This window comes from Hetaerina americana, unplaced genomic scaffold (genome assembly GCF_022747635.1).
Source record: "Hetaerina americana unplaced genomic scaffold, ioHetAmer1.1.p SCAF_10, whole genome shotgun sequence".
In the NCBI taxonomy this organism is placed as follows: domain Eukaryota; kingdom Metazoa; phylum Arthropoda; class Insecta; order Odonata; family Calopterygidae; genus Hetaerina; species Hetaerina americana.
In genome coordinates, this window is record NW_027286070.1 from 17,121,138 (window position 1) to 17,140,239 (window position 19,102).

General features: G+C 39.3%; 1 protein-coding gene across 1 annotated transcript in view; it reads right to left on the minus strand.

The window, feature by feature from the left end:
- Window positions 1-19,102, minus strand: part of LOC139700268 (anoctamin-7-like) — a 540,106-nt gene that overhangs the window by 463,818 nt on the left and 57,186 nt on the right. The window contains exon 3 of the mRNA XM_071598904.1: window positions 13,191-13,718. Coding sequence (XP_071455005.1) covers window positions 13,191-13,718 — 528 coding nt within the window. The remainder of the gene's footprint in view (window positions 1-13,190; window positions 13,719-19,102) is intronic.

Here is a 19,102-nt window from a genome sequence, read left to right on the forward strand (position 1 = left end):
GTAAAAAATCGCCAACACACACAGAGATAGATGTACTCTTGGCTACGTAACTTTTGCAAATGTCAAGTTATGACACTAAGATTTAAAGGGAATATCAACAACAGATGTACCAATTTAACAAAAAAAATGAACTCAAATCGGAACGATGGGAGCGCCACACGGTGGTTATTCCGGGAACTTTTTGATCAAGGTAGTATACGTGAAACTAGCTACAATGTCTTAGACTTAGAAGCATACATCGCGGATAAAAAGCCACTTCTTAATGAAGATCAGAAATTCGCGTACGAAACAATAATGGATCAAGTAGATAAACAAGAAGGAGGTATCATTTTTCTTGATGCTGCTGGTGGCACGGGAAAAACATTTTTAATTAATTTAGTTCTCGCTGAAATCAGGGTTCATGGAGAAATTGCTCTAGCCGTTGCATCTTCAGGTATTGCACCGACATTAATGGAAGGAGGAAGAACAGCCCACTCTGCCCTTAAGTTGCCACTTAATATTTCCCGACAAGAAAATCCCACATGTCATATAAATAAAACAAGCGGCCAGGCACAAGTTCTTATAGAATGTAAATTGATAGTATGGGATGAGTGTACGATGGCTCATAAAAAATCTCTTGAGACCCTCAACGCAACACTTCAAGATCTTAGAGGAAACTGCAGTCTAATGGGAGGAGCTCTGGTAGTCCTGTGTGGAGACTTCCGTCAAACTCTGCCTGTCATTCCAAAATCGACTCCAGCCGATGAAATTTATGCCTGTTTAAAAAATTCTGTTCTATGGAATCATGTCCAAGAAATTAGCCTTAAACAAAACATGCGAATCCTCTTAAGAGATGGGAATGCTCAAAATTTTGCAAATAAACGTTTGGAGATTGGAGAAGATAGATTAGTTATTGAAGCATCTGGTATGATAAAATTGTCATCAGATTTATGTGTATCGGTGAAAACTGTCCGCGATATGATACAAGCAGTCTATCCTAACGTTAATCAAAATTATAAAAATTTAGAATGGTTGCGAGAAAGAGCCATTCTTGCTCCTAAGAACGATGCTGTTAATGAAATTAACAAGGAGATACTAGCCATGCTGCCAGGAGTCGTGATTGAATATAAATCGGTTGATACCGTAGTGGATGCTGACGAAGCCGTCAATTATCCAACGGAATTCCTAAATTCACTTGATCCAGCTGGATTGCCACAACATCGCCTTATACTTAAAGTAGGATCTCCAATCATTTAATTGCGAAATTTAGATCCACCAAAACTCTGCAATGGGACACGATTGTGTGTGACAAAATTAATGAAAAATATAATCCAGGCAGTCATTTTAACTGGAAAAGGAAAAGGTGAAATAATTTTTATTCTACGGATACCTCTAATCCCAACTGATCTTCCCTTCAACTTTAAAAGATTGCAGTTTCCAGTCCGGCTAGCTTTTTCAATTACCATTAATAAATCACAGGGACAGTCTTTAAAGTTTTGTGGTGTTGATCTAAGATCGCCATGTTTTAGCCACGGGCAACTTTATGTTGCTTGCTCCAGAGTAGGTTCGCCTAAAAATTTATATATTCTTTCTCCTGGATATGAAACAAAAAAATGTAGTTTATAAACAGGTGGTAAATAAAAAAGATTCTTAAATTTGTATGAAGTAGTGTATTATTGTACTTTATAATTTGTTGTTTTTATTTATGTAGTATATTTATATTACTGTTTCTCCCTAACCCGTGCAAAGCCGGGTATTCAGCTAGTATGTCATAAAATTCAAATCTTTGTCTATACTATTTCTCCAACGACCAGGTTCCCTCGTGTACAATATCACTGCGCTACATGTTAAAATCTTCGCTTATCTATTTTGCACATCTTTACCGACTAAAACAGGCATCAATTTTCAGTTTATTTTGAATGACTCTCTTTCGCTAACACAATCAATGTTCTCAATTCCAAGGCCATTAATCCCCAAAATATTGCCTAAATAAAATGAACTACTTAATTTGTTGTAGTTTATTCTTTCTTAATTTTACTGAAATAAGGACAGTTTGCACTTTTCCTATTATTTCCTTTTCCGTTTGCACTATTTCATTATGATGAACTTCCACGACCTCAAGCCTGAATCTGTTGAACTTATTCTTAATTTTACGTTTAACAAAAAAAAACCTTCTCACTTCTTTACAAATCTCATCAACTATGTTTTCTTGAGACCAATCTTCATAGTATTGAGAATATTGTAGCACCTTTTCACCATATATTGAGTAAATCCACTACCGGTCAAAATTTCTATAATATTCATGAAAGTAGTCAGTAAACACTAAGTACACCGTTCGTCAATGGCTTGAATGAATAGATTTCCGGGAAAACTCCCATTTTATTTCTCTCACGATTAAAGAGTGTATTTATAAAAGATTAAATGGAGATTTTATTAGACGTGGGTTGGGAAGATTGCAGAGGAAATTATCATTCAATGCCATTACTGGAGTCGTATGGTGCTATAAAACTTCCCTTTTCGGGAAACCTTTCTTCTACGAAGCTGTAGGCAGAGAGACATCCCCTAACGCTAGTAGGTATCATTGAGAGGGAGAGAGAGAGGTCATACCAATGAAAACTTAATGGGCCTTTCAAAAGAGTATGCACGATAACTATAAAATTTAAGTGCTAACCACTTTCCGGAACTGTCTTCCTAGGCTTCAATTCCACCTGGTTCTTTCTTACCTTACTAAGAACTAATTTTTCCTTGAAGCTTTCATTACGATAGCTCTGAATCTCCACTTAACCTCACGTGAGTTTTATAATCGTCTTTACGAAGCGTGCAGAACTAATCTGCATCGGTAAATTAAGCGCATTACCGCACAAGAGGACAGAGGGAAGGATAGCGGCGCATCGATTTTATTTCCAACGGAGAAACTAATCAACTTCGCTACTTGAAGAAAACGATTTAACGAAAAAGAGCGAGCAAAAAATTTTGTACAGAAAATATAGAAATAAATAGGAATCTTCATAGGTAAGAATAATTGAAGACAACACATACTTTCATAAGGTCGTAATATCAATGACCAAATGACAGTCGTCCAAAAGTACCTGGTTTGGCATGACTATGAAGATTTTCCGAAAGAATTATACGATTAACTTTGAATTTCTCCAATGTTGACAATCTACACGATGCTTGAACTATGATAAAAAAACGCAGGGCATAATTTTTACCAATCGAAAGAGGATCTTTACGCGAGGTGCTTAGATTTAAGACGCTAAATGAACACTTTTGACAAGCTTTTTATTTTCGATTTCAAAACACCTTAAGACGTTTGCTTTCGAATTGGACACTGCCAAAACTCGCCTGGCACTTGGATTACGAATCTCTTCTGCTGATTTCTGACATACTGTTTTCTTTTAGACATTCTTCAACCCTATTATTTTCACATCTGAACCCTTTTTTCAGTGATACTCTCTCGCCTCGATAGTATTTTCGACCGCATTTAATGCCATTTGGTCTCACGAAAGCGTTTGGTGATTCGACCATCATCCATTCTCTCCCGACACGATCAAACCGGAGAAACACGTCACACTTTCACACCTGTTCAATACCAGTGCTTTCTATTCTTTCATGGCCCGCTCATTTATTCCTGACCCTAGAGGAGCTGATGATCGGCCTATGCAACCGAATTAACACATCAATTTGAATATCCTCAGATAAATATAAATATATATTCGATAATAACACGTCATTCATTTCAATCATCAATATAATATTAATTTTAACTCCATGTTGAATAAAGATGCGCAAATGCTATTTTCGGCTATCCATTCGTTTCCTTAATTTCATCAATGGCGTTAGAGCTGTTTCCCCATTAAGAGTAGATGAAGCAAGACGACGTGCCACTTTCAGGAGTTTGTTGCTGTATCTCCCTGTGGTTCCATGTCAATGATGCCAACTTTCATTGGCATCCCAGAGGAACGTGATGGCGTGTTTTGGAAACTGTATTTTTTTTAGAATTCCAACCTTTTGCCACTAAAACACACCCCGTCCATACCCATAGCATTTATCCGACATTATATGTCTATCCTAGGCTGCCTGATTTTCGCTTCGGCAGAAATGTATGTGAAAAAGCCAAACCCAATACGGAAATAAGTTTCACATTGTTCCATACGAGCTTATTTCTTCTCATCCTTTCATCAACGGTCTTCGGGTCACGTGAGACTGCTAATATCCCTTGCACTGCGTTTCTCTTGAGACTACTAGCCCGCAACCCCTTACGGATTCATCCCTTTCTCTCTTTCTAAAACCAGTCACACCCTTCCTCCCATAGGTCTATCTCGGTATTCGAGCCTCATACGGTCTATAGATCCTTTTTGACCCACAATTGTTAAAATTAAAAGGTGGTCTATTAGGCAAACCTTGGATGAACACTGGCTGATCACGCCTATATTTCTTATTCTCGCCTAACAAGACACTCTGACACCCTGCACTGAGATAAGCACTTCTTCAATTCCTAATACTCCCTTTCTCCATAAATTCCGTACAACATCCGAAGCCCTCCTATATTTAACTTAGCTCTTCTTTTTCACGAAAACCGCATTATTTTTTTAGCGTCTATATTGATCTTCATCCAAATGCCATCTCACATCTATTACGTCGAACATAGAAACTAATAGCCAGGGGAAAAAATATAATATTCTAATTAAAGAAATACTTTTATGGTCACAAAATGTTACACGCACATGTTAAAACGAAATAATTTTTTTACAATCTAAGTATTTAAAAAAACTATCATTTGATGGCAATTATGAGCTGATTTTATGCGTCGCAGAAAGCCTTACAGTGTATTTTCCGGTTTTTTTGTTTTAATTCACCATATCTTTGCCAAATATGTCAGTGCCAAATCACAAGAAAGTCCGTGCATTTGCATAACGATTCATTTTTTTTATTTTAACCACGACCAAATAACATTACGATCAGTTGAAACCAACCTTGGCATCAAAAAAATGTTCAATGAGTCCACTGCTGTGAATTGAGGCCCATTTATCAATGTGCACGCCAATCATCATAACGTATATTTGTATGCCGACGCATTTATTTAACACGGAACCTAAGTTCAAAGATTTAAGAAAGAATAATCTCATGAAGACCATATAAGACATCGATACCCATTGGTTGATACGACACTCATCCTTTCCAACAGCATGAAGCAAAACAGCGTGTCACAAATTTTTACTCTGGATTGTTGCCTGCTCATGCCAACCATATCTTTCCTCGAGCCACTAAATTCTTTATCTCTCCTATTTATACCACAAACATCCCTCAAGTACCGGATACACTCAAAAGGTAATTGACATTTTTCTCATTCTTTAATATCTTATTATAACTTCCACTTATTTATTAAAGTAAGAGGATGATGACGCACTCCTACACTGATGAACGTGGTTGCGGCCATCGAACTATTAAAGTGAGTTAATTTCCGTTTTATCTTTTTAAAACAATTATATTGACACACGCATATATGTTTGTGTCTAATATATATACACACACACCCATATATATATATATATATATATATATATATATATATATATAGTAGTAGTCCAGTGGGTAGAGCATTGGACTGCTGACCGGAGGGTCCCGGGTTCGATTCCCGGGCGAGGCACTCTGGGACCTGCAGCTTCACACAACCTAAAGTGATTTTTCGGGTACCAGATTTTCCTGGGAAACCATAACCGGCACAGGGAAAGGAACTGGCCCCCCTACCCTGATGTGTGAATTTCACACGCCGTCGGGCTTAGTACTGGGTGAACTCTAACATCACCTATTAAACCGACCGGTTGATTACTGTGTTTATGGTTTATGATTACATATATATATACACATATATATGTGTATATATATATATATATATATATATATATATATATATATAGTAGTAGTATATATATATATATATATATATATATAATAATTTATTCAGAGAAGAACGAACTTATTACCTGCCAATACTGCTGATGTAGGCGAATATTAATTTTATTTATTCCTCAGAAGAAAATAAACTGAAAGCAAAAATAAAAAACGTACCTAAATATCAACATTTTCTCTTGGTTAATATGGCTATTTTTAGTATGGCCACACGGAGGAAAGTGAGCATGGACACGTGGAAAAGGTCAAGAGGGAGCTGTCCTTATTTACTGCCACCGCAGGCAGACGTTTTGCAAACGTTGATCACACGGGGAAAAATTTTCCCATCCTAAATGCTACGACTTGCCGTAATTCTTCGAAGTTCCGGGTTCTCATGAAAACGCTATGAAATGCAATTAAAGGCAAGGAAAGGGGATATACTCGTATTATGCACGAGGCTAGAGCAACGCAATAATGGCCTCTGGTCACGCGAACCGCTCTGCAACATGTATTATTTGAATAACGGCAGGGCGCATTACGCAGCCCTTTCCAGGAACGGAAAAGAAATTGTCGGCGGAGGCCCCTAGGTGGAAGGAAGAAGGGCCGGCGGGTGCTAAATAACGGACCTAATCACCGGCGGACCATCCCTTGATAGTGAGGCTAATGAAGGAAAATAATTAGGACTGGGATCCTTCCCGTTCCATCTACTTGATAAACTCAACCAAATTGTGACGTCTCCGCCATCTTGATATAAAAGCATTTCTTCTATAGTGGTATAACAGCGAGCATTTCTCGAATCTCTACATTAATATGCCAGAAATATTTATCGCTAAAATACTCGTATTAAAAATGGAATTGGCTCATTGAGAATAAAACAGACTCCGATGACTATACTTCTGTGGAAATCCGTGTCGGTTAAATTTCGGATTGGTTTAAAATTGTATTACTTTTATAATAATAAATAATAATATCCTTTTTCCGCTTTGAAATATTTCTCCAAATTTCGTGCAAGAAATACTGCACAAGAACCCTGTGTTAAAATGACGCCATGCTCAACTGGAATCCCATAGACCGATCATTATCCACCTAAAGTTTCCTCTTTCGGACTATAGACTGAATATTTCTTGGATATCTTTTGTATTATTATCTATCATATCTAAGAGATACGCTACACAGCATTGATCCCGGAGAGAAGGCTAGAAATGAACAGGAAAGTTTTCCTTACCTTCATTCCGACCTAGCCTCGTAAAAAACTGACCTTTGTGTGTACTTTCCACTATCGCAGTAACAGAAGTGGGATATCAGCGTACTGACATCCGGTTTTTCCTGACGGGGAATATGGATAACACTACCAAGAAAAGTTCTAAACAAAAGAAGACAAAAGCGGCCGTCAGTGTGCCCAGCAGTTATCAAAGCAAAAATAATATTACCATTTTTCGTAAGATGTACTGGTTATAACTTAAAACTGAGATCAACCTGAATAAAAAACTGGTTATATCATCCCAGACGAATTCTCCAATAGATTAGAAGAAACCGTTGAAAATCATACATACTGAACCAGGGAATTCCAAAAACCATTGGTACTTCATTCAACCGTGAAAGATTTTATCTGTTAGCTCAAAGGAACTCTTTGCCCACTGCCGGCCGAAGTTAATATTACTTCAGAGCCTAAAGCGGTGTCGCCAGATTCCCTCTGCGGCCTATCCGTCAAACTCTTGGTAATGAAGCTCCTGCTTCCGCGTGTCGTCTCTCCAGCTTACGTAAAACATGGCAACTGAGCTACATTGCCAGTTACTGAGAAGGGTCTTGTGGGCGTCCCGTTCATTTTCAATTTTCTCCAGTTGAAACATTTAATTCTTTAAATGCTGACGCATATGGTGCAATTTTCTAGACAGTTCTCCCAAATACATATATCCCTAATTATAATGAAAGTTTTTCAATGGCAGCCTAACTCTGTTTTGTACGACTCTTCTTCATAATATGAGTTCCCTAATTTATTTCTGACAAACTGCCCATACAAGTAGCATGAAACTGCTATTTCTTGTCGATATTATGGCACTATCAGGTATGCGTCAAATTTTGACTGTTCAGTTGGATATCACGTCCTCATTTCCTGCAACTATCCATAGAAATCTCACCATATTCGATCGCGATAGAATATTGAAATTATAACTTTTTTCTCTCAATTCCTTTTGGGACGTTTATATGTTAATGAACTCAACGCATGTTTCAATAATCACTCAAACCTTTCCACGGTACAAGTTGTATTGCCATTAAAAACTTTGAATCGTTTTTTTATTTAAAAACATATATTAGCGGATTTTCTGAAAGTATTGCAATAAACACCCGATTTTTTTTCAAAATGGCGTCTGTCCGAATGAAAGCAATTGATATTCAAGTTTACGAAATTATACATTTTATATAGGGTACTTTTCTACGTTAGATCAGATAGGTTCTAAAAACTTTCAATTTATAACATACCTTTAATCCAAATAAGTCATAATTGGTATCATTTCTGACTTTATGAGATATTTTGAATCAGGCAATGTCGAATAAGATGTCGGCCATTTTCATGATCAATAAAAATATATTGCAAAATGTTTTTCGATTACCATGTGTTTTATTTATTTATTCTCCTAAGTTCCGCGTCAAATGATAGATCGATAACCACAAATGTTTCTATTACTATTTCTTTTTAATATGCATGTAGTAACTGGTAACTAAAAAGTTACTAAATGACCGTTGGAACCATTGTTGCCTACTTCAAATTTCAAATTGCGAAAGTTGCTCTATAATATGGCACAAAACATCGGATGAAGTATAAACCAAAGAATGTTAGTAGAAAACATGCAATAAATTACAAATCATTCTGAAACCATATAAAAGTCTAAAATTCAAATAAAAGAAACGTTTTATGGAGCAAAATTTGACATTTATTTATAAAACTACTGTGGGAATAAATGATAAAAGGATTATAATTTTCCATTTTTCTTTGTCTAGGTCAACAAACAAGCCTTCTTAGCCCAATAAATATGGATATCTCGTTAGAGTTTTGTCTAAAGACACCAGTGAACCTGCAAGCAGCTGAGTACGTTTTACACAAAAAATTAAATTAGGTCAAGTATGAATTTTGATACAATGTTGTTGAAAAATTTATTCCCATGCTTTATTGCTTTATAAAAATACGTAAAATTCATATTCAGAATTATTTGAAAAGCAAGTATAAGAAGAGTACGAGACTTGACACTACTGAATGGAAAACGATTTATGAAATCGGTCAATTTTAGCAAAAAGACAAAATAAACGAAATATAAAAATGTACCGACGCATTTTAACTAATATTCCTACGAAAAAACATCTTCAGCGCGGTAAGTTCCAAACGTATGAAGAGCGACGTGGAAAATTGGTTTTTGCTCAAGAAATGAAGGCAATGGAAGAGCTGGAGACAGGGATGAAATTCGGTAGAGAAGTCATAAAACCAGCCAAGTTTACTGACGATCAAGCTTTAGTTTCCCAGTCAATCAGGGGGTTGCATTCATGAGTGAACACGTTGGAATTTCAGCGCGATATATAAGGAATGAAAAAATGTAGGTAAACAAAAATAATGTAAGGAGATTATCGAAACAGGGGTAGGCTAAATAAAATAATATATGGTGGGTCATAAACTAGAGAAGGTGAAGCAGTTTCTGTATCTCGGAAGTATTTTAGACCAAATTGATCACAGTAGTTGGTCCATAAGGTGAAGAATTGCGTTGAGCAAAGAAGCCTTCAGAAGAAGTTGAGTAAGGATGTTAAGAAAAGACTCGTCGAAACTTTGACATGAACCCTAGTTTTGTGCGAAGTGAAAACATGGTCATTAAGGCAAGATTATAGCAGTAGCCTAAAGACTTTTGAAATGTGTTAGGGAAGAAGACTGGAGAATGTGAAGTGGACAGAGAGGAAAACAAACGAGGAAGTTCTAGGCATGGTGAGGGATGAGAGAGGATTGTTGGAAGATTTTCAAATAAGGCAGGAAAGTTGGACGCGGAGCGTTTTGATTGACAATGGGAAGTTGGAGACTTTGATAGAGAGGAGAGCGTCATAAAACGAGGAAGGGGCAGGAATAGGATAGATAGGTCAAATCGAATGAAAGGAGGAAGGATGAACTGTAGTTTGGGGTGTCAGGGTTTGTTTTGTTAGAAGCAAATAAATGTAGCGGTGCTGTGTGCATTCAAAATCGAAAATATTAGAAAACCAAATAGTAAATCAAATCTTTCATCTAATTGTCGAACATGTAACATTATTATTCTGCATTAATTCTTAAAGAAATTTTCAAACTAAATAGACGGCCATCAAGTCTCTTGAGGTTACCCAGACTTCCGACCTCATCTTTCAATGAGGACAAAGGTTCTCTTGCGTTCTAGATCGCTTCGATCACCGAAATTCATGAAGATAAATAACAAAACAATCTCCCATCTTGTCACTGTGACTCTCCTCACATAAACGACCACTATCTCTGGTCGAAAAAACATCGTTATGTACAAAAATATAGTAGCATTTAATTTTCACTTAGTTCAGAAAAGTTTCGTAATACGTTTCTACCTCACAGGATAAATGACAAACACTGCTCACAATCCTGTGCTGAATCGAATTACGGAACGCGAAATTCCTCAGATGCGTCATCTGTCTGGATATTCGCTACAAAGAACTTCATCTTAGTTTCATCAGACTATCAGTTCCTTGCTGGCGATTACATCAAGCTCAACAGTTTCATATACTACGTTAGAGCTTGCATTTGCATAAATTATCAACCGGAGTATTCAGCTTTGGAAATTAATTGAGTAATAAATACATTGACATTAATATATATTTAAGGTCCCTAAATATTTCCCGTGGACTTGATGTCAAGACGAGCCTTAACATGCAGTCATCAATTGTGTAAAATGTATCACCCAACCAAATAAAGCTAGTACAAGCAATTCCTAAAAAACCCTTTCCTAAAAATGACACCGGGAGAACCGGAGATGGAGATAAATTTTGGAGATGAATCCTTAAAATCAGCTAGGTTTGCGAATGAAAATGTTTCGGTTTGCTTGTCAGCCAAGGGGTTACAAGCATTTTCTAAGTTCAATGGGAAATCAGTACCATAGGTATGGTATGAAAACGAATATAAATAAAACAAAGGCTATGTGATTTTCCGGAAAGCGAAAGGCTAATTTAAACGTTGAAATAGGAGGGCAAAAACTAAAGCAGGTGGAACAGTTTACGTATCTCGATAGTGTTTTGGACCAACTTGATCAATATAGTAGGGACCGTTAGGAAAATTTCGGTAAGCAAAGAAGCCGTCACAAGGAGGAGGGAATTGATGACACCGACGTTGAGGAAGGATGCTAAGAAAAGGCTCGTTAAAACTTTGATATGGAGCGTGCTTATGTGCGGCTCGGAAACCTGGCCATTGCAGAAGGATGATAGGCGTGCATGGAAGGCTTTAGAAATGTGGGTTCGGTGAAGGACGGAGAAGGTGAGGAGGCCTGAATGAAAAACAAATGAAGTGCTAGACATGGTGGGGGAGGAGAGAGGATCGATCGCTGGGAGAAATCCAAAGGAAGTTGGAAAGATGGAAGCAGAGCTTTCTGATTGTCGATGGAATTTTGAAAATTGTGAAAGAAGGGGCATTAATAGGCAAGCGGGAGATAACTGGAGTAGGATACGGATGCTGGATGGAATGGAGGGAGGAAGGGAGTATGTAGAATTGAAGCTAGGTCTACTGTAAGGTTGGATGTCCGTTTGTGTTTCGTTTAGAGAGACAGGGAAATTGTCACTACGCTGTTTGGTCGCTTCTGTTCATCGAAAACCTACGGTTAACGGAAAACCTTAAGAGGTAGGTGACCGATAATTATAATTATGTATGTGAGGACATATCTGCTTTTCCATACATTATGCTCTTTCAGCACTGAAATTGAGGAAACTTCAAATTTGTATCGTTTGAAAAAGAGGGGATATCGCATTGGCCAACTCAGTTTAATTCCATTTTCACAGATTTGAAAACAGAAATATGTACGACACATATATTTTCGGTTTGATTCTTTCACCCGATCACCAATCAATTATTTGCAGGGCCGTTACTACAAGGTACCGATTGTTCCGTCGGAATCAACATTATTATGTACAAAATCCAATTCTGTATTTGAACTGAGCAATACAGTTCTTTACCCTAGATTCCTCTTTTTTGTCTTCGAGATTATAATTGACGATTAACAATATTCCTAACACTAATAATGTTTTTCTGTCTAACATCTTACATGCCTAAATAACTGGCAATACGGCTGCTGATTGGTGGTTGGAATTCAATGGTCAACACACTGCTGTCGACGAACAAAAAAAGCGTTTGCGCATGCGCAAAAATTGAACCTATGCGGTACATTTGAACCGCGTGTGGGCATATTCGTACGAGATTTGGCAGCGAGTTCTCGTATTGAATACTCTGATTCCATTATAAGAAGCAAGCATCGCCTATAGCGACATTTAAAGTATATTCAAGTGATTCTTTGCTAAACGGCACCTTATGATAAATTAGCGCGATTAATTCTCGCAAGAGGTTAATTTCAAAAATGTTCTGATCCCCGCCCATAATGATGGCACTCAAAGACGAAGGCTTTGTTAATACTGAGCCGTAGGCTAATCCATTGTGCCTTGAGGCACAATGGATTACCTAGGAACACAGCTATAGAGGGAATATCTTTCAAAGGAACACCAGGAGATAAAGGATTTAAAACCGAGAGACTATGAGGAGGCCAGGAAAAATTTACACTGAATAGAGAAGAATGGAGACCTAATGTAAACTAACGTAGGGATTTAATTACAGATGGTGATAAATATTTTTTTGCAAGCTCCATTTCTTGAACCAATCTGAAATACTGTCTAAACTGAGGAAAAGATGCCCAGGGGCAACTTAGGGCTTAATCTCAATAGATATAATTGTGTCGTCGGAAAATTACCTAATGTTACGATTTACGCGGGAAGTTATACCGTTTACGTAGATTAAGACATGTTCTGTTGCTTTGGACGAGTCCAAGCTAGGAATCCTGCTCATCGAGAGAAGAGCATTTCGAAGAGACACAGAATATCGCGTTAACAATCTCGGCTACTCGTGATTGGCAGGGAGGAAAACTTCCTCTCCCACATTTTATTCCCATTCCTGATTGTTGTTCGCGCATGTTGCCCCTCCGATTATTTTCTCTCCAATCGTTTGATATGCTCAGCGTGCCCGTCATCATATCTCGAACGAACCGTAAGGTGACAATTAAACTGTGCTGGCAGCATGACTGTAGAAAACTCACCTCCTCCATGTCGAGGCCGGCCCTCATGAGGTGCGTCAGAAACCTCTGCCTCCAGACGATCTGCTTCTCCGACCTCCTGATCTTCTCCCCGGAGGGCAGGCTGGATTCGGCCGAATTCCCGTGGATCCATGACCCCCACACGCCCCCGCCTTCCCCGCCTGTGTACAAATACGAGAAGGCTCCGCCGCCCTCGCTGATGGGGGGCCCGGTGCCCAGCGCATTGATACTCGTGGTGCTCGTGGCGGAGAGGCCGGCCGCATTCCTGGAGGACTCTTCGTACACCAGCACGAAGTCAACCTTCCTCCGCCCGTCCCGGAAGTATGTCGTGTCCTCCACACCACCGGGTCGAGGCGCCGAGGACGTGGAGGGACCACCACCGCTGCCCCCGCCGGGGGCGGCAGACGAGGAGCCCCCGCCGACGCCAGGTATCCCACCTGGGGTGCCAAGGTCCCCGACTTCCTCCTCTTCTGTCTCCGGGGAGGGTCGGTAAGCAGCGCCCACGTCTGAGGAGTCGCAGTCGTCCTGCGACTGGAAAGGGAAGGAGAGATTTGGTAATTAAGAGTTATTTCTCACACTCCTATGCAAAATGTTGAACTGCGGACTCTCAAGACAACCTTATTCCAATTCTTGTTGAGTCTGATCAAATTTTATATACGAGCGTGTGTATATATGGACATAAACGCTCACATATACACGTTCCTTCCCCGCCTCTCCCGTGTTAGTCTTTTATTTATGTTCATCTCCCTTCACATGTTTATGTTTGTATGTAATATATACATATATATATATATATATATATATATATATATATATATATATATATATATATATATACACACACATATATATATATACATACAAATATATATACACAAATATATATTTTTTAACATATATATATAGATACACATATAGATGTGTTTATTTATATATTTATTTTTCTTATTTTTTCCAAAATGCACATAGTTATCAATCCTAAGCAAACATAGTTATCAATCCTAAGGTCGGTTTGGTAGGTGATGATTGAGTTCATTTTAGGTAGAGTTCAACGGAGTGTGAAATTAACCCATCAGGGTAGGGGGGGCAGTGCAATTCCCTGTGCCGGGCATGGTTTCCCAAGATTCAAAAAACCAACCAGCTTGGGTAAAGCTGAGGATGGGCAGAGAGGCTTGCCTGGGAATGGACCCGGGTGTATGTATGCATGTATGTGTGCGTACGAGAACACGAAAAACCCACCATATGGCGAATAAATATTCATTCACATGGAAATAGATATAAGGAAAAGGGATAGGGCCACACAAAAAAGGCAAACACATAAAAGGTGGGGTAGGCGGAATCGAGCATGTCACTAGTGCCACAATATTTTTACCACAAAAAAAACTTGCACCACAGATCTTTCGATTTTCCGCGGCGATTCTCTAACCACTTGATCTATCGAGGAAACGTAATTTACATTGTAATTCAGCGTAAATTATAATTGTGACTTTCCCACCTATCTCATGCTTGTCTTTCATGCATATTCCTATCTACTTTTCTCATGCCCTTTGTATGTATGTGCATGTATATCCAGGAACTACAACTTTGATGTGGTGGAAGGGCTTGTGCGTTCAGAAAACCCCTAGAGCTGTGCTGGCGGGAGATGTGATAATTGCCCCTGGGAGGGTCACCCATGCCAGATAGGCCGAAGGATAGGAAGCAAACGAAAGGTATTCCGCGTAGCGTCTGTTCCTCAGTGAGGCAGCTGTAAAGGAGTCTAACCCTAGTGGGGAAGCAAGTAAGAGATGGTGTCACGTATAAAGCACTATTGATGAAGGCAACAGGAAACCAATCCAATTATTGATCCCATGATTTTTATGATGGACAGTTTAGAGAAAACAAGTCCTAGCAACTACGGGACTCAGTCCAATCAGCCGTTTGCCGTGCCCGGCCACGGGAGAGGCAAGGCTTGCGGTTGTCATCTCACGAAAGACTTGCAAAGCGAAACCGACGGCAGGAACAGAGGTGACGCAGAAGAAGAAGACACTCAGTTAGAATATAAACTTGGAATGTTACGACCGTGCCGAGGACAGGAAAATTAGATAATATAAAGCAAGAGACGGGAAGAGGAAATAAACATATTTTTGGCGCATGCGAGGTGATATGGATGGATGGAGGGAATTAATGGAGTGAAAGTTTTAAAGTAATACTACGAAAATTACGCAATTAAATTATTATTAAAATAATACGTAAAAATTACGAATAATGATAGCACTGTGCGACGGTGCGTTATCATGGTGCAAAATCCACGAGTTTTCTGCCCACATTTCTGGTCTCTTTCGGCGAATTGCTTCACGCAAACGTCTCATAACGCCCAAATAATACTCTTTGTTTACTGTCTGGCCTTCTGGCAAAAATTCATGATGCACTACACCGTTGTAATCCATGAAAACCGTCAGCATTGCCTTCTTTTTTGACTGAAAACGACGTGGTTTTTTTGGTCTCGGCTCATTTGGTGAACGCCATTCACTTGCCTGATGTCTGGATTGCGTGTCGTACTCATAAACCCACGTCTCGTCTCCAGTAATGATCCTTTTGATGAATGTGGGATCGGATTCAGCCTCGCAAATCATGTCTTTTGCGACGTCAACACGGTCTCTTTTTTGCATGAAATTGAGGTCTTTCGGCACCAACTTTGCTGCTACACGACGGAAACCCAAATCATTAACCACAATGTCCTGGGCGGATCCATAGGCAATGTTCAAGTCCTCCGCTATTTCTCTGATGGTTAATTTGCGGTTATTGACCAACATTTCTTTTACTTTATCAATTTTTTCACCGACTTTCGATGTCGATGGTCTGCCACTGCGTTCATCATCTTCGATTGACTCACGACCACTTCTGAACCGCTCGTGCCACTGGTAAACGACCGTTTTTTTTAGAGAATCGTTGCCGAAACACTTTTCCAACATTTCCAACGTCCGTGCGCCACTAAATCCGTTTTTTACGCAAAATTTAATACAAGTTCGTCGTTGCAAATTTAAATCCATTTCTGAAATTGTAAAAAATCGCCAACACACACAGAGATAGATGTACTCTTGGCTACGTAACTTTTGCAAATGTCAAGTTATGACACTAAGATTTAAAGGGAATATCAACAACAGATGTACCAATTTAACAAAAAAAATGAACTCAAATCGGAACGATGGGAGCGCCACACGGTGGTTATTCCGGGAACTTTTTCTTCAAGGTAGTATACAGCGGAGGGGACGAGAACCAGCGACGGATTGTCGTAATATTGAATAAAAAGGAGGGAGAAGCGTAATAAATATAGATTAGCAACGGATAAAATATTACAAGCAGAAGTAAAAGCAGAACCGACAAACTTGGTGATTGTTCAGGCATACATGCCACCAAGCAATCATAATGAGCAAGAAGCCGATAAGGAATACGATCAGTTAGAGGACATAATCGTGTGTGTTCCTTCAGGGAAACATTTGTTAGTGAATTGGAATGAGACGATAGGCGAAGGCAAAGATGGTATTGAAGTGGGGGACTATGGTTTAGATACGAAGAATGACCGCGGGGAGAAAGCAATTGAATTATGAAGGAGACAGGGGTTAGTAATCACCATTACTTGGTTTAGACACCACAAAAGGCGTAGGCATTCATGAAAAACACCAGGTTACTCAGAAAAGTATCAGTTAAATTATATTATGGCTAGACAAAGATTTATAAACGGTGTGGTCAATTCGCGCATTTTTCCGGAAGCGGATGTTGACTCTGATCAAATTTCCGTACTCATGAAATGTAGCGTCAGATTCAAAAAGATGACGAAGGGGCGGAGAGTTAGGTATACCGATGACCAAACTCTAATTTTTCAGTCAGCTCATGGGTTGCAATCTTTCCTGATTGAATTGGAAATTCGGTGTGATACGTACGGGATGAGAATCAATAAAATAAATCAAAATAATGAAGTTTTCTCGGGTCCTCCACCGAGTCAGGGGTCCCATATTGGTTGACGTTTTGCGTTGAACTTCGAAAAGTCGGCCAACATGGAACCCCTGCCCCAGTGGAAAGCCCGAGAAAACTTCATTAAGCTGATACGCCGGGAACACACGAGATCATATTTCAAATAAATCAAAAAATATTCAGTTTTCCAGAAAGAAAAAGGCTAAATTTAGCATTAAAATGGGAGGGCAATAATTAGAGCAGCTGGAACTACTTTACGTATATCAAAAGTAATTTGGACCAAAATGGTCAAAGTAGTAGAGACGTAAGGAGAAGAATAGCACTAAATGAAGTGACTTCCAATAGGAGGAGGGAGTTGATGACAGGGACGTTGAGTAAGGACATTTAGAAAAGACTCGTAAAAACTTTGATATGGAGCGTAGCTATGTATGGTGTGAAAACGTGGACAGAGAAGAAAACAAATGAGGAAGTACTTGGTATGGTGGGCGAAGAGAGGGGTTTGCTGGGAGAAATCCTATGGAGGCATGCAAAATGGATGAAGGGCGTATTGATCGGCAGCGGGATGTTGAAGATTGTAATAGAGGGGAGAGAGCTAGGCAAACGAGGAAAGAGCCGGAATGGATAGGGATGTTGGACGAGATGAAGGGAGGGAGAAAGTATACGGAGAGAAAACAGACATGTTGTAGAATAGGACGTTGGGTTGTGTTTGGTTAGGAGAGACAAAATAATAATTTTGTGGTTGTGTCCATTCAAAACCTACCTTAACCGGTATATTACCTCATATAATAACATATACTCGTAAGTGCGATGGCCGTTTAAAAGGTTCTCATACGCACCACCAGGTGAGTTTCCCACGTAGTAATATGTAATCCTTTATAAGTAAACACGAAATGCGTACTGGGAAGAGATGTGTTGAGAACGCCTTTCTGTTGTTTTTCCCGCATAGTGATTGGTGAACACATATATATATATATATATATATATATATATATATATATATATATATATATATATATATATATATATATATATACACATTAGACCGGGGGCCACGAGTTCGATTACCGGGTACACTTCTGGGTACCATCAGTTTCACCCGAGCTGAGTAATCTTTCGGATACCAGAGTTTCCAATGAAAACTTAGGCGACACAGGGCATCTCCCCCCCCCCTACCTGAACGAAAACCGAAACACAAAAGCATTAGGTAAAAGTGATGGAAACAAAATAACCGTAAACCATAAATACAGTGATCAACCCGAAAGTCGATTCGACGGGTGTTGGTAGAATTAACCCAGTAAGGCATGCGAAATTCACACATCGGGATAGGAGGACCAGTTCCTTTCCCTGTGCCTTCCCTGAGTCAGTTATGGTTTCCCAGGAATATCTGGTACCAGTAAAATAACATAGCTTGGGTTAAGCTGCAGGTGCCCAGATAGGCTTGCCTGGGAAGTGAACCCGGACCATCGGGTCAATAGTCCCAACAGTCTACCCCTTGACTACCGTGACCCTCAGAAACAAAGTATACCATCACAATTCTCTCGGGGAATGTAAATCGGAAGAGGGTCTGTATAAGGGGGAAGGGTGAATTCCAATCAGAAAACAATCTTTACTACCCTGAAAAAAATCAATAATCTCCGGGGTTCGAACAATGGTCCCTCTGTATGGAAAGCCAGTTTCCCAGCTATCGCAATTAACTCGCCGCATGTCAATACCCCGAGGAAACTAGATTCAGTTTTGGAAAAGTACACGCGAATTAATTTCATTACGCGAAGAAAGAGGAAGGGGAGGAATGTTTTCCGGAATACGATGTAGAAGGCGTGAGACGGCAAACTCTGACGTCGGGAAGGCATTTATCCTCGGGGGCGACAATTCATTGCATGTTCACCAGGCATCCCATGACCTTTTCAGCCTCGATTGCGTAAATTTGTTCGATAGCTTTGGCGTCCCAAACTCATCGCTGGAAA